Raw genomic sequence first — 16,564 nt, forward strand, 5'->3', positions numbered from 1 at the left:
CTTACCATAACTAAACGTTTTAGTAGTAGGTATAACTGCTTTATAATAACAATCATAATTATCCTTTTTCAAATATATTAATTCAACAATTTTTTTTTACATAATAACGGATATTTTAATTTCATTCTGCCACCAATTTATAAATAGCTATGTTGTATTCCTTAGTTTTTGTTTTTATTTAACAAGTGATTTTGCAATGTTATTACTTTGTTCGTCTCCCATTGTTACAGTGGTCATGGGTTCGATTCACCACGTAGGACACAGTAGAAAGCTTACTATGACTTCCCTTTTAAACGAACAAATGAAATGAATTTGATTCATATCGATTTCTTAGGGAATTTTTTTTTCATTCATACTGACTAAATTAATTAAACAAATATTGTGAAAGGATTACGTTACGGTAGGGTGACTTTTTGCCGCTGCATAATGGCTCATAGAACGGCTTTGAGTTGTGTTCTCAAATAACAACTTTTTTGTTCATGGCTCCGTTATCTCTTAACCGATTTAGATATAATTACAGTGTTGGGTTCTGGAGGTTATAGTCTTTTGATTTATGTATTTGACCACGCCAACGGATTTTTAGATTATTTTATTCTAATCTTGCGTAAAATAATTTCTAGTGTAGCGTGTATTGAGGAGTTCCTCTTGTTGTCAAAAGACTCTACTATTTAGAGATCGATATCACTGCAAAATTTATAGTGATAGAAAATCCTGTTATACGTCAGGAAAAAATTGCAAATCCGATATTAAATATAAACAACTGCCTTTCTCCACTTCTGTAGTTTAATTTGATCTTTGAAATATAATTAGAATCATTTTTCAAACACATATGAAATGAGATGAATATAACTAATAGTTTTTAAACTCTAAGTAATATATATATATATATATTTGTTCAATTTTGAGTTTATGGCTCTGCAGAAATAATTTAGAAATAATTTTAAATAAACTTAATAACAAAAAATACTTGGTGTATATTTTACATTAATTTGGTTCGTATTGAATTTAAACTTTACGTAAACACACAAAAACAGAGATTTACAAATGTTCAGAGAAAAGGAATAATCAGAAAATACTGGTGTTATTCTGCTCTTTTAAATCTATTCATACGTGTGTAGATTATTTTGTATTGTAAACATACTGTCACGTGTGTGTATATTTTGAGTACACTAAAGTTGGAGGGAAAACGGACCAGCAATTAGTTTATGTTTTGTACATTTCACTTGTATGTATGAAATAGCAATTAAGGTGATGTGTTTCTACACGTGGTTTGCTTATTGATGTGTTTCCACACGTGGTTTGCTTATTCAGTCTATCGACTGCAGCTGTTCCGTTTGATACGAGAAATATAATTTGATGAGTGGAAGTTCTCGTTACAGGCCGCTAGGCGGAGAACAGGCTCCCTTGCTTGACCAAGCTCGTCGTTGCCGAAGCCACAGTTGGTTGCAGCCTTTTAGAGAACTGTTGTTACCCATACAGTTTTTCGTAGCGAAAAGAAACCTTTTACTGTTTTAGACCAGAATACATTGTATTCGACTCTTCAATTTTGTTCTCAAAACGTGTAAGTTGTGTTTTCTAGAGCTATTTTATAATTTATCATGTAACATAAGGAGATATTTCTTAACAATGTAAACAGGTTCTTTATATATTTAAATATTATATTTCAAATTAAACCTACGTTACTTATCACATTGTTTGCCTTATTACTAATAATATTAATCAGCAATTGATTCTCTGAAAGAGTATGTTATGTCTCTTAGAGCTGTTATGTAACGAAAGAAGTTATTTCTCCATATTCAATACAATTTCGATATTTATTTAAATATTGTAGTTTAATTTAAACTAGGCCCAAATTGCTTATTGTACCATCTGGCTTATAGATAACAATATACTGAATCAAGATGAATTACCACTGATATACTAACAAGCAAGAAGGATAAGTAATGCAACATTGTTTTTGTGAGTATTTTTATCTATATCTAATCTTTCAATTTAAAGCTTACAAAATTTGCAGATTTTTACCTCACAGAACAAACCAGGTTTTTATACGAACGCAATGTAATTTTTGAAGGCTTAGCATCTTCTGACAGAATTGCAATTACTACCGTCAATGTGAGAGATATTAAATAGAAACTTTTCTATTCTCAAATAGTGAGAATTGTAAAATACAAAGTGTTTTAAAATTAACTGGAAGACAAACCTCTATAGAAGTAATCATGAAAACCACAAAGGAAAAAATATAATTTTTATGCAAAGTAAGCTAGACACAGATCCATCAACTGACTATGCATATTTACACCAACCACTCATAAAACATTTCCAAATTGTCTACATCACATGAAAGCTGTGACTGGAGAGATCTGAGTTCTAGCGTTGTTCGTAATTCATTTTGAATTATTAAAAATGAAGTTAATATTTGTACTGATTACGCATACGACAGACTTCCATAAATAGGGCATCTGCATTTCGAAAGTATACATAGTGTGTTCAGTAATCTCTCAAACATTTTGCTTCAGGAGATTGATTAGATTTGCAAAGAGTAAAATAACAATAACAACATAAAAGGCTTTGACGAAAGTTTCTGAATTGCGAATAATTATCGAGATTATTTTATAGAAAATAGCTTTATTTGTATTGTACGCATTTCAATTTGTACCGTTTCTTCAATTTTGAAGATATATTTGAAATTATTATAAAATAAACATCAAAAACCTTGAGTAAAAAAAAAACTATTTATTTCTAAGAAAACTAAAACAGTAACCAATGATAAAATAGCTTTCATTCAATATTATACAATATTTTCTCATTCGTTCGTAAACATTGATATTTATATTAGTGATCAACATCTAATTTTCTTATCCTAATTTGTTCAGCTTACATACTACCAGTGAAACAGTTAACGTAACAAACTATTTAAATGTTTGCACTTATTTTATAATGATAGCGTTTATCTCGGGTAATATACACTTAAAAAATAATACTCTTAAAAATAATTATTTAAAGTATTCACCAATTAAAAACACCTTGCAATTAGCCAAATAATTATCGTCGAGACACTAACGACTAAAGATAATTATCCGTAGGTCAAAACACACCCGAAAGTTTCAAGTCCAAAAACAATGCATTTCTAACTGGTTTTTATGTTAACAAACACTGTCTGCGCTTAAATAGAAATATATTTGTTTCAATTCTTCTTAGTTGACTCTTTACCGATTTCAAATTATTTGCGTACAGAAATATGTTGTTATTTTTTAATTTCGCGCAAAGCTACTCGAGGGCTATCTGCGCTAGCCGTCCCTAATTTAGTAGTGAAAGACTAGAGAAAAGGCAGCTAGTCATCACCACCCACCGCCAACTCTTGGGCTACTCTTTTACCAACGAATAGTGGGATTAACCATCACATAATAACGCCCCCACGGCTGGGAGGGCGAGCATGTTTGGTGCAACCGGAATTCGAACCCGTGACCCTCGGATTACGGGACAGAAATATGTTTTAGTTTGTTTGCAGTTAAGTATAAAACTACCCAAAGGGCTATCTGTGATCTGCCCACCACTCAGTTTGTAGCATCGTAAGTCTGCAGACATACCGCCGTGTCACCAGAGGAGAGGACAATATGTTTTTTATTTATTCTACTTTTTACCACAAATCACTATATGGTACCAAACGTGCATCTAAAAGGCTACTTCTTAACACTATTTATTGCAATGGTGTGAACAAGCTGAACTAGTTATGATCTTATTAGGCTTAACAAAATTTCATAAAATCCGTACTACGACGAGAAGCTTCATTGTTTAGTTTCGAGTAACATACATTAGTAAGGTAGTTATATTTTCTGAAAAATGTTACTGGTTAATGATAATTTAATTTTCTTATTCTCTAAAAGTTGGTATTAGATTTTTTTCATGTATTACGTTCGTTTGACAATATGTAGATTTTATGATTAACTTTAACTTGGTGTTGGAATTCTTTTTCTTTTTTAGTGCGAGTTCTGGCATTGACCAAACTTACATAAAAGTTGATAGTAGGATTACCATTTTATCAGCTAATTGTGATATTTATAAGTCAACGTCAATTAACATTTTATTCGATGTTACCACTTTATCATGACAAAACTTTGTCACACACGAAGTTTCTTAATACTAAATATTTTGATTGAGTCACTCACAAGTTAACTGTTTTAGCATTTCTTTTTGAAATAGTTTTGCAGCAATAGATTGTATTTGTTTGAATTTCGCGCAAAACTACATGAAGGCAATCTACGCTAGCCGTCCCTGATTTAGAAGTGTAACACTAGAGGGAAGGCAACTAGTAATCACCACCCACCGTCAATTCTTGGATTGCTTTTTGCCAGCAAATGGTGGGATTGATCATAACTTTATGACACCCTCACAGCTGAAACAGCGAACGTGTTTGGTGTTACGGGGATTCGAATCCGCAACCCTCAAAGTGCGAGTCGACGTCCAAGCCACTTGGCTGATCCCCCAGTAGAGTGTAAATAACTGTACTGGTAACAGTGAAAATAACGGTGAATAAGATTTAAAACTGAGTCAGTTACAGGGTGTTCTTTGAGTATCTCATGCGATGATATATTAATTTGTATAGAAATATACTGTCCTTTAAATAACAAACTTGCTTACATATTATTCACTTCAGTCGGTTTCAATGCTCATTGCAAAACATAACCGACTTCATAATTGAGTTAATTTCTCATGTTTATGTGCTTACCATAATACAGAGCTATATATTGAGCTATTTTTACTATTTTCATCACGGGGATCGAGCGCAAAATTTTACCTTATAAGCACCTCAAAGCTTTTCTCCTCAGGATCATGAAACCTTGTAGTAATTAGTATGATAAATTGCAATGTTTCTATCATTTTTGTTTAATTTTCTTCTCAGTTGTATAGTATTTGATACCATAGAGCTGACAAGGTCATGGAAAAAATCAATTCGACGGATCCATATTTTAAAGATATGTGCTTAAAAAGCTATCCATGTCCATATAGCACATTGTTAATTACTAGTTTCACTTTATTAGTTACGTAAATCAAGTTATTTTTAAAAATAAGATAACCCTAGTTGTTTTAGTTAAAACTGAGTTCAAACTAAATTTTGGAATCTATGCAATCCGCATTTTTTTATTTTTATAATTAGCAAATAAATAAAGACAGAGTTTGTAGTTAATACTTAGAGCCAATCGACAAGCTACAAGCGCAGTTTGATTAAACATTGTTATACATTTCTAAGTAGTATTCAAAGTAGTATATTATCTCCAATAATAATAAATAACAGGAATGCTGAGATGTGACCATTTCGTACTTTAGGCACTGTTATAAAAGCAAAATACAGCTTTATGAGAATCTTTTACAGACCAAATTCAATGAAATTCAGGAAACGTTCTTTGAAAAGAGATTCGAGTGATGGTCAGGAAAATACCGAATAAGCACATAACATCCTTGTTAAATTTAAGCATTCTTACTTCTCAGTAAATGCAAAGCTCCTACTCCGATCAATAGCTTGTAGACATACTTTTGCTGAAAGCAGTATCGGCTGAAGCATTATACACACACACGTATATATACATGCATACTACTACTGAAAGAATTTCTTTTGTAACTGTCACGATAGGCGAACTGTATAAATACTCTAAACTTTCTACTGTAAATATTTATGAATCTTATAAGAGCGATACGACTGACGCAGTGGTTTCAGAAGTTCATTTTCTTGTTAACAACAACTCAGCATTTTTACGAACTAGAAATGGTGTTACAGAGTCAACCAATATAGCGATACGTTAATTTACCAATATTTATTCTACAAATTTAATTATCATACTTAGTTTTGAAATTTTCCGTCACGATGTCCCTAGCGCGATATTTAGAAATGTTGTTTTGTTTTTTTCCTAGTGTTATCTTTAACTGTATGTGACGCTCTAACCTACACTATATGCGATGTTAGGGTTTTTTTCAATGATACCTCTCAGTTACAGGCCCATTTTTTTTATATCTTTCTAGTGGTAAGTCTATGGGTGCACGTTACTAAAAAAAAACAAAAAAAAAAACGAGTTTCAATAGTCGAAGTGGGCACCGCACAGACAGGCCATTGTATAAATTTGTGCTTAACAACAAATAATTTTTGTTTGATTTTTAACATAAGCACAGTCACTACTTCCACTCTACTTTTAGTCCTACACCCTTGTGCAAATTAATTCAAACAAATGGTCATTTTACACTATTTTCAACAAGGCGGCCGGTGTAGGCTCGCTGGATCCGCTGATTTTCTTTAATAGTCATTTTTTCACACAGACGGCTTCATTAGCCGTGTTTTGCAGTACGGTCGATCTATTTTTGGGATATATGACGAAATTTTGAGGAATATTACGTAATTCGAAATTGCGTTAGAAGGCAAGGAGACCAGTCAAAAAACAACTTCTTACCAACTCAATGAAGAAAAAACGGTATCAATGGGGTCTGAAATACAAGAACTGGACGCAAGAACAATGGAGGAATGTGTTATTCAGTTACGAGACTCATTTTTTCGTACAGAGTCAAAGAAGTCTGCATGTTTGCAGATCTCCAATTGAGAAACTTCAAGAATCTCACATCAATCAGTTCATAAAACATCCCTTGAAGAAGATGTTTTGGGGCTTTTTCAGCTACTTTGGCGTCGGAGGCTTACATATCGTAGAAGGTATGATGCGAGGACCACAGTACATCGAAGTTTTGCAAAGAAGAGTCGTTCCAGAATTGAAAGAGAGATTTCCAGATGGATCTGGCATTTTTCAGCAAGATCTGGCTCCGTGCCACACATCGAAACTTGTGAAGAATTTTATGACTACAACGCAAATAAAGGTGCTGGACTGGCCTGGAAACTCTCCGGACTTAAATCCTGTTGGAAATCTTTGGGCGATTTGTAAAAGAAGACTTTGGGAAAAAGACTGTACTACGAAAGATAAGCTAATTGAGGCCATAATTGAGGTGTGGCACCACGACCCAAAAATTAGTAAAGATTGCAGTCAACTCGTGGACTCGATGCCAAAGCGGATTAATGATCTTCTGAAAAATAAAGGCGATCATATCATGTATTCATTTGTGAATAATTTTTGGATTATCAGAAATAAAACGCAAAAATTGAAAAAAAATCGTAATTTTCCGTCTTGTTTCAATTAATTTGCACGAGGGTTTATCTATGTTATTGTTTGTTATTGCATTTTTCGTAAACCCTTTATTATTATACTCTACCTTACGCATGATTTACAGGTTTATTATTTTATTACGAAATAGGATTTTTTTTTCATTTTTTACAATTTGTGCTATATTTTGTATCCTTTCCCCCAGCAAATGTACGATTTAACTTGTTCTATTTGGTGAAATAATTTTAACCATATCTATCCTACTTTACCCTCTACCGTACACGTATTGTCAATACTTTGTTTTTAAAAAGTGACGCCTAATACACATTTACTCTACATTTATCTCTACTAGTAATGTTAAGATATTTTCCTACAAAATATCGCATCTACTTTATGTCAGAGAACGAGTGACGAAATAACAATAAGTATAGGACTCATTTTTAGCTTTTTAGACACGTAACGAAGGCACAAAGTCTTCACAATTCCATGAAAAACTATGATATTCCTATTGCTGTCAGTTGTGATGATCTCGGTAAAAGTCTTAACGAGTTGCGCCATACTCTACATGTGGCTACTGAGCTAGACGTCTTTCCTACCTGAAACAGACTCTTGAGTCTGTTACTTCACTTTGCAGTTTCATAGATCTATATTAAGACCATACTTTGTATAGAACAATCGTTAAGCGTTAAAATTGCCCTTTCTTAACGTTCTTCCGATAATCTAATTTAACGATCAGATGTATGAGGATGTATCCGTAACATTCCCAATACAAACCTAAGTACACCAGAATGGACTGCCACTTGTTTCTGTATCTGAATAACTTTAACAGTACTTCTGTCGGAAACTCTCATTGATAACTAGTATGAAACACTGTCATATATTTAAAGAATGAGATTAAACAAAATTGAAAGAGACACCAATACAGAAAATTAATGTGTAATAAATTTTAAAAGAAAATAAGGAATATACTGGCTTTCCAGGGCAATTAAACTGTACAGAATACGCTCAAAATAGCTATATACCTTTACAACGCATGAGAAACGTTCATAATATGAATAGCACCTGGCCCAGCGTAGTCAGGTGGTTAGGACGCTCGACTCGCAATTTGAGGGTCGCAGGTTCGAATCCTTATCTTACCAAACAAGATCGCCCTGGAAGAGTTATAATGTTACGGTCAATCCCACTATCCGTCGCTGAAATAGTAGCCCGTGAATTGGCTACAACGGTGATTGGTGATGACTATCTGCGTTCCCTCTAATCTTACACTGCAAAGATGTAAATTTGCGCGAGATTAAAAAAAAATTAAACCAAACATTTAGCATGAAGGAATCCATAGGATTAAGTTCAATTAAAAACGTTGATATTTTATATTACAAATAATAAAAACAATAACACACAAAAGAGTGACCAGTAAAACGTATTTAGGAAAAAATTAAAAACAAATCTAGAACAAACGCACGCAACAAAATAATTTATTTTATTCTTATTTATAGTACAAATTAAACCAAATAAAGAAATGCGCTACAGTTATCATGAAAAATTAAATACAAATATTTAACATTGTTTTGCCTATTGAATCTAAAGGAATCTATTCAGTTTTGTGTATAGAACACAAAGATATTGGTCTAATTTATAGTACAAATTAAACCAAATATAGAAATGCGCTACAGTTATCATGAAATATTAAATACAAATATTTAACATTGCTTTGCCTATTGAATCTAAAGGAATCTATTCAGTTTTGTGTATAGAACACAAAGATATTGGTCTAGAGTATCAGAGGTTAAAGCTACGGAACTTTTCAGATGATAATGATAGTTTAACACGTCCCTCACGAGCTAGTTGGGAAAAATTTTGTTGAAAAAAAAACTACCCAATCTAGTTCTTCTCAATTTGAACTGAACATTTTTGGGCATGTTTATTGACTAAAACAGAAAGCGTTTCCCGCACTCTTTTAGCGTTGGGGTTGCAAAAAGTGATTTGAAGTGGTAAGATAACAAGAACAAAATATGCTTGTAGCTTCTTTCCTACTTCTGACTATCGTGGTGTTTCAAACTTCTTTACCGAATCGCAGATGAAATCTTTCGTATATCAGTTGAAATCCAAACAAAAAAGGGTTATAGCAGAAGTATAAAATGTTGGTAATTACTTACTTAATTTTGCTAAGAATGTGGCTTTATTGATATGTAGTGAATTTACACTCAGTGCTAGCTAGTATTAAGGCTTAAGGATGCTGTATTTCACTTTACAATTATCTATTAACAAACGAAAATTTGTCTAGAAGTTGTTTCGAAAAAATACATCCACAACCACCTCCTTGGAGAGTTTCCAGATTGAACATACTTTTAATATTCAACAAACTGTAATATAAAGATACCTCTTGGCTCTTAAGGAACATGATTAACTGTTACAAAGTGTAGAAACAAGAAATCATAAACTAATAATTTATAATATGTTCCTTGGCTTAACATAGTGTAAAATAACTTATCGAAACCGAGTAAATGAAGTACTGGGATAGCGTGAGAACTATGTTAGGCTAACCATGGAACTTTTATAAAATTTAATGTGTATTTGACGTCACGTCACACTTAATTTCTTGAAATAAGAGGAGTAATAAAAGCCAAAATGCAATTATCTAGATATAATAGTTCAATTACTATATGACTATCATGATTTTAGAGAAACCTTATAAGTGTAGTAAGTGCTGATGTAATGAGTCTGAAGTGAAGACGTAGTGTAGGACCGATCACCTAAACTAGAGCGAAGTGCATAAAATTTATCAAGAAAGTAAAGATATCGATTCAGTTTTAAAAATAAATCGTTTCTGAATTAAACTGTTTTCTGTTATATCACCAATGATTTTGATAAAAAACAAACAAACATCTTTAATTAAAGGAGACTTTCAATTAAGAAATCAACAAATAGTTTTCTAGTTCTGTTATCTGTACATTTCAGTTTATACTTTTAGTACGTAGACAGACGATAATATTAGGTTTTATTTTTGTTGGCAAGCAAATGACGTAAAAGCATTGTTGAATCTTAGTATTACCAAAATGCACTGGCTTTTCTATGTATTAGAAGTTGTTAATTCAACTGATTTTTACTAATAATTCTTCTATGAATACGCCATGAATTGAATAATTGAATGATCTAATTTTGATTTGTTCACAAAGAAATGTACCGTTGTTTGGTTACCTGGACTGTCCTTTCCTGCCTGTTTGTTAGTCAAGCTTGATTTTGCAAATTTTATTTATTTCAATTAAGTAAGAAATGTGAAGTTAAGGTATACTATATGGTGAGAGTAGTAGCACTTGCCCCGTCATATTTGACACTAGTTGATATTATAGCACTTAGTTCTGTGTTAGTATTTTTAGGGTATTCATAAGCAAACAAAAAAGCGTCCCCACGCATTCGATTACCCAAAACTGTATCATTGTAAACATAAGCAGGGCTTAAGGAAAGTTACGATTGAGTTTTGCCTAACCTAAAACACAAACAACTCTTAACTCTGTCAACCTATGTAAATTTCTGTATAACTATCATATCCTCTTAAGATACTTTTATAAATAGTAAACAGTATTTTAAGATATGTAGAACTGTATGACATGTATATCAAACATTCGATTATTGATCCAAATTATGATTCTAGTATCTAATAGAAACCAAGCTTTTTGTGTTATATAATACTTAAAATTAAAATATTTTCTTGCATGCAACCTACAATTTGTCACTATCCTCACTTAAGTTTTAATAAGTTTCATAAAATTATTTTAAAACAGAAATAGCAAGGAAAATAGTTATACTTATTAAGTCAAAAAAACTAAAAATCATTACTGAGTATAAAGATGTACTAGACGAAATGGAAAGACTTAAATAAAAGTCCTGGAACTTTTCTTTCAGAAAAAGAGCTTCCAGAGGTGAAATACTGCGATCAATATTTATAAAAGTCAAGTGTCGGTCGGTCAGTCTGTCGTTCGCGCTCGATATCTCCGAATATTGTCAGTTACACGAGTCCAATTTAACGTTTTTTCAGTACTTCCACTTTTGATTCTGCATTTCCATTTTAGTTGAATTCAATCGCCAACATAGGCGTTAACAGCTCCTCAAGTTCGCCACTTTTTCTTCTGTATAAAATCCTGTCAAGGAGAGAATTTTCAGAACCAAATCAGACATGACGATATATGTGTGACACCACATCATCTACATCATTATGACATCAAACTAGGTAAGATCCAAATTGGAAAGCTGAAAAGATTATCCTGACCGAAGATACGAAAGTATGTTCGCACCTATTAACACTTGTGGAAAAAAAAAGTAAAACATTAGTCCAATCTGCTTGGGAATTATTACGAAAAAGCATTTGTTAAAGCATACTGTAAATATCAAATACCTGTATGGAGAAGAAGATTCTTTTTTAAGAAGAAGAACAGGTGTGTATGTAATTACATGGTCATCGTATATTTTAATATTTTATCCAAAGTCATCAACATGTAACTTGTTTGGTCTGTTATATTTAATGAATTCAGGAGCAATATGTAGCACGTTCCTGGGAAAATAAATTTTATATTTTTTTCTTTTTATTTATTTTGTGTATTGCCAGTTTCATATGGAATGATTTTGGTTTTCAGTGGTTTTTGTAACGGTTTTTTACGCAAGTAAACTATAGCCTATACAAATTCATTGGTGATGAATACGTAAACTTAAGTCACTTTTAGTTTTGAAACAGCACGGATGATGTTATAAAGTATGCTTAATCCTATCTTTAAGTGTTCAATACTTTACTTCCATCATATTCAAAACTGTTTAAATATAATTTCTTCTAGATGCATTAATTTGTATGCGCGAAATTCATACTCATATATTTAGTGTTTTTTTTTCCCTAAAGTGTGTTCTTATGTTAAAAGATATCTACCTTTCATTCAATTTTATGTGTCTTGTATTAGATACTGAGTGCTTTTTAGGCTGTTTATAAAACTGAAAATACATATAATTTACCTTGTTCTTCAATACGACATTCCAAACCACCATCTATGATAACCATATCATCAAAATTATTGACTTTAGATTATTTATTCATTCTGTCTGTTCTTTCAGGAGCGTATGCACTGTTATGATGTCAGGTTTTACATGACAGTACACTGCATGATGAGAGTTTATTTAATGTACTGCCAGTTACAATGATAAAATATTGATCCGAATAAATCCATTAGCTTTATTCAAATATGCATGAAGAGGTTACCTAAGCCGTAAATTTGAAAATCAAACATTATATAGGAAAGTATTTTCTGAAAAGATCAGATAGTGACTAAACCAGATATGTAGATTTTATTTACAATATGATATTGAGATATTAATAATTGTTTTATTATGCTGCAAGTGTGCGTTAAGTATTGATATATACACATACATAGATAGATAGATATTATTATATTACTTTTTTTGCATTTCACATCTAGCTCATATTTGCCTCATGCAGGTGAAGGACTACAAGGAAAAGGAAATCGTTACTAATCCACGTCATCGAATGAAATTGTTGTAGTATCAAGATGGCGGACACCTTGAAAACACGCAAAAAGAGATTGCTCAATACATCAAACTAAAGAATATAAACCTGGCTTCTGGTTCTAGCTCTCTGTATTAAAACGTTTACTTTGGAAGTTTCAGAACTGTATAAAAACATTATCTTCAGTGGACCTTTGATTATGCTGTGGAAAATGATGGCTCGATCTTTACATTTTTATTCTTATGGATTAAGGTATACAGTTGGTCACTCCTTAGCCTTCTTCGTGTATTTCGTTTTATCACAAATGTTACTTTCCGTCTTAAGTGAAGAATCGACGATTTTTACAAACTGTGGAGGAACGTTACACGATCCAAAAGGTGTTATTTTTACACCAAACTTTCCTCATGCTTACCCAATTCCAATTAGTTGTAAATGGAAGATTGAAGCACCGGGGAATCAAATGATAGCCATATATTTTACGCAGTTCTATATGCGAGAAGGACTTCGTGCTACCGAGTACGCTTATTTTGAAGATGAGTCCCATTACATGGGCAAGACAGATTTAGGTCTTGTAAGCTTCGACTCACATGTCAATCATTTAGTAACTAACAAGACCATTCTAGTGCTGGAGTTTACCGTGTTAGAACCAGGTAACATTCATTTGCGGGTTATTGATCTTTTTCTCGATGTTTACGGATTTAACATCACTTACGAGATGATCTCCAAGAATGATTATCATCTAGATCCTTGTATTAACAACCACTGCACTTTCAATGGCAACTGTCTCGCTTCCGCAGACTTCTCTTCCTACCAGTGTCAATGTTTGCAAGAATTCTACGGAGACGAATGTCAGTTTTCACCAAAATGTGGTCCTGGGGCAGAATCAGCCATATGCTATAATGAAGGAACATGCAGGTTAGTAAAGCTACTCTTAAAACATTTATTGTATCACAATAGCAGGAATGTAAATAAACACGAGCTAACTTAATCTTTTTCACTAAAATTATTCTTAAAACAACTATAACTTTTTGAATATGAATAAATAAAATGTACCATGTTGGAGATTTATCAAACGTGTGTTCAAAGAATTGATGGATATTTTTTTCAGTTAATGTCCTGAGCGTTTCCCAATATACAGAATTGAACACGTATCAAAGTTATGTATAGAATCATCATATTCATTTCACAAATTTCACTTATCTCACAAGTACGCCAGAAGAAATAAAATACTGTAGCTAAGCGTAGGCAGTTTAGAATTCTAGAGGTATTTAGGAAATGAATCACTCTTGCTAGCCTCTCTAACCTTTATTTTTACTATTAATGCCTATATAGTTTGAAGATATTAAATATATGAAATATTGAGAGTAGAATATTCTACGACAAAAATATCAATCTGAAATATTAATATATTATTTATTAAGGAAATGTTATATTCTTGGAAGAAAATGCTTCTATAGCTTTCTGAAAGTGTGTTTTAAATTTCAATTACAAACTGTGCAGTGGTCCCTGTATAACACAAACATTTCAGTTAAGAAAAGGGTACTACTGTATAGAGTTTAATGCTTTCATAGATATAATTTAGGAACTTCATCAATTTGTTTAGTTTGCTAAACCATTTTTAATATATTTTAGTCCATGCTCTTATTAACTACCTCTCAAAAGACAATAATTATATCACTTTTTTAACTTTTTACTATTTTATGTTTTCAAAAAAATTAGTTATCTTTTACAAGAAAAACAGTTAAACTTGTATAAATATGGGTGCTAAAAACAAAATGTTTAATGCAGTTTTATCAGGTTTTTTTTTTTGGTGGTACGTATTCACGTCAAGTAATAAAGTTTTTAGCAAATTTTGAACTGATAGACTTGAAGGAATGTTAGTGGTCAAAACTACTAGCCACTAATTCGTGAACCACGATAACTGATTAGTAAGATTTGACGGTCACTCTTATAACATACGCATGGCCCCATAACTACCGAGTGTTTTTTGTGTGTAGTAACGGGTTGTAAACCATGGAATCTTGAATCTAAAGACCTGAACATTAACCATTAGGCTGCGCTAAGCCTTTGTAAATAATGTGAAACGATTTAAATAAATTAAAAAATATTATGTATTTTGTCCGTCTATTATTATTGACAACTGTTAATTTTTTTCACAAGTTGACACGAGATGGTACTGTGAGAAGCACTGCTTTCTCTTAGGGTAATTTAGAAGTTTCCATAGAATAACCACTGTATGACAGAAAATTATCTGAAAATTGTATAACGTAATATAAACTTAAACCACGAAAAGGTATAACAGCTACGAAGTTGCGGTTTGTGGTGAATGTGCCTTTTTAACATAATAAATCTATTCGCTTTTTATGAGCATGCTATCACTAAACACGTTATTAAAATAAACATGGCGATAGAGAAAAATTGGTGCGAACTGTGATTAACTCTGGTGCAAAGATAATAACGTGAAGTGTATAGAAGGACTCTCGTGGTAAGAATTCTATTAATAAGTATAACCAAACAGTTTAAAGTAAGGGAGCTGAAATGGGCCAGCTCTCTGACCAGTAAAGTCCTCACACATTACCCCACTCTACGTTTCTCTGGGATCTTACGAAGGATACTGTCTATGAAACAAAGGTGACAGATCTGGCAACAGTACGTGAACAAATTTCCAATACAAGAGCTATAATGACGCACAATATGATGGCGAATATATGGATTGAAATTGAATGTGGCTCGACAACTCGAGATTTCCAAACGGATTGCATGTAAAGACGTAACGACATCATATGATATCGCCAAACGAATGCAAACATGTGATCTTCATCCAACAAAAACCCAAAGTTGATAGTATTACTACTTTTTCGTGATTTAAGTTTGTAATATATCATGTAGTTTTATAAAACCGTAATCTAAATTCTCCAACTTCGGGTGAGTTCAATGAAAAGAAAGTAACTGAATACAAGTTAATAATTTAATTTACAGCAAAAAAACCGGTATTTATTCCATACAAAGAACAATCAAACTTAAAACAAGAATGCTTTTGGATGCCATTACTGGAGAACACTGAGGCAAGAAGTTTGTGTTGAATTTAAATTATCAAAATTGTCAAGCTCTATATTAATAATACTTAACATTCTATATAAAAAAAACAACAATGTCAGATTTTCACCTGACAAAAAGCTACTCATTGCAAGTAATGTCATTATCACCACAGAATAAGCGATTTAACTTATCGTCTGACTTATCACTGTCTTTTCTTCTATGTAACATCAACTACTTTACAGAATGTTTCCCTGAGAAAGTTTATATGACGTTCTTGTTGAATGATTTGTTTCGGTAGGTAATAAGAACAACAGGTTCTTGGTGACAACTTTGACAGAAGTACTGCTGTCTGTAGCCTTGAAAAGTGTATTAAATAAGAGAGAAGGAAACAATAGCATGGCTACACAACAACTGGAAAATTAAAACAAAACAAAATACCTATATGCTGCAATTGTTTAGACATAATCTTTTATAATGAGCAACAAAATTGATAGTGTCTGAAAGGATGTTAGAGAAGTTATATTCAGGAAAGCCAACACTTACACTTATGACGATTTCCTTTTCGAAATTATAATATTAATGTACAACCTACAATACACATTTATAATTTCGTACAAAATAAATTTATTTTACACACATCCAGTTTCTGCTTCTTAGATAATTCTATACCTTATAATTTAGAAAAGTGGGAAATTCAGTACTTTTCTCTTTTCTTGCAATTCTGGTGGAAGAATGTATCTCATGCTAGAATTATGTATTAGTTAAAGAAGTTGAATGAGTTTCCATGCAATTTTCCCGGTCACACCAAACATGATCGCCCTTTCAGTCGTGGGGGTGTTATAATGTGACGGTCAATCCCACTATTTGCTGGTAAAAGAGTAGCCCAGGA

The 16,564-nt window shown here is 32.3% G+C and overlaps 1 protein-coding gene across 1 annotated transcript in view; it reads left to right on the forward strand.

Annotated features, from left to right (window-relative positions):
- Positions 1–1,394: 1,394 nt before the first annotated feature.
- LOC143228079 (uncharacterized) overlaps positions 1,395–16,564 on the forward strand; it is a 30,942-nt gene continuing 15,772 nt past the window's right edge. Inside the window, exons 1-4 of the mRNA XM_076459412.1 lie at positions 1,395–1,561; positions 1,881–1,959; positions 11,034–11,563; positions 12,590–13,551. Coding sequence (XP_076315527.1) covers positions 12,836–13,551 — 716 coding nt within the window. The 5' untranslated portion in view covers positions 1,395–1,561; positions 1,881–1,959; positions 11,034–11,563; positions 12,590–12,835. The remainder of the gene's footprint in view (positions 1,562–1,880; positions 1,960–11,033; positions 11,564–12,589; positions 13,552–16,564) is intronic.

Source organism: Tachypleus tridentatus, chromosome 10 (genome assembly GCF_004210375.1).
Source record: "Tachypleus tridentatus isolate NWPU-2018 chromosome 10, ASM421037v1, whole genome shotgun sequence".
NCBI classification, from domain to species: Eukaryota; Metazoa; Arthropoda; class Merostomata; order Xiphosura; family Limulidae; genus Tachypleus; species Tachypleus tridentatus.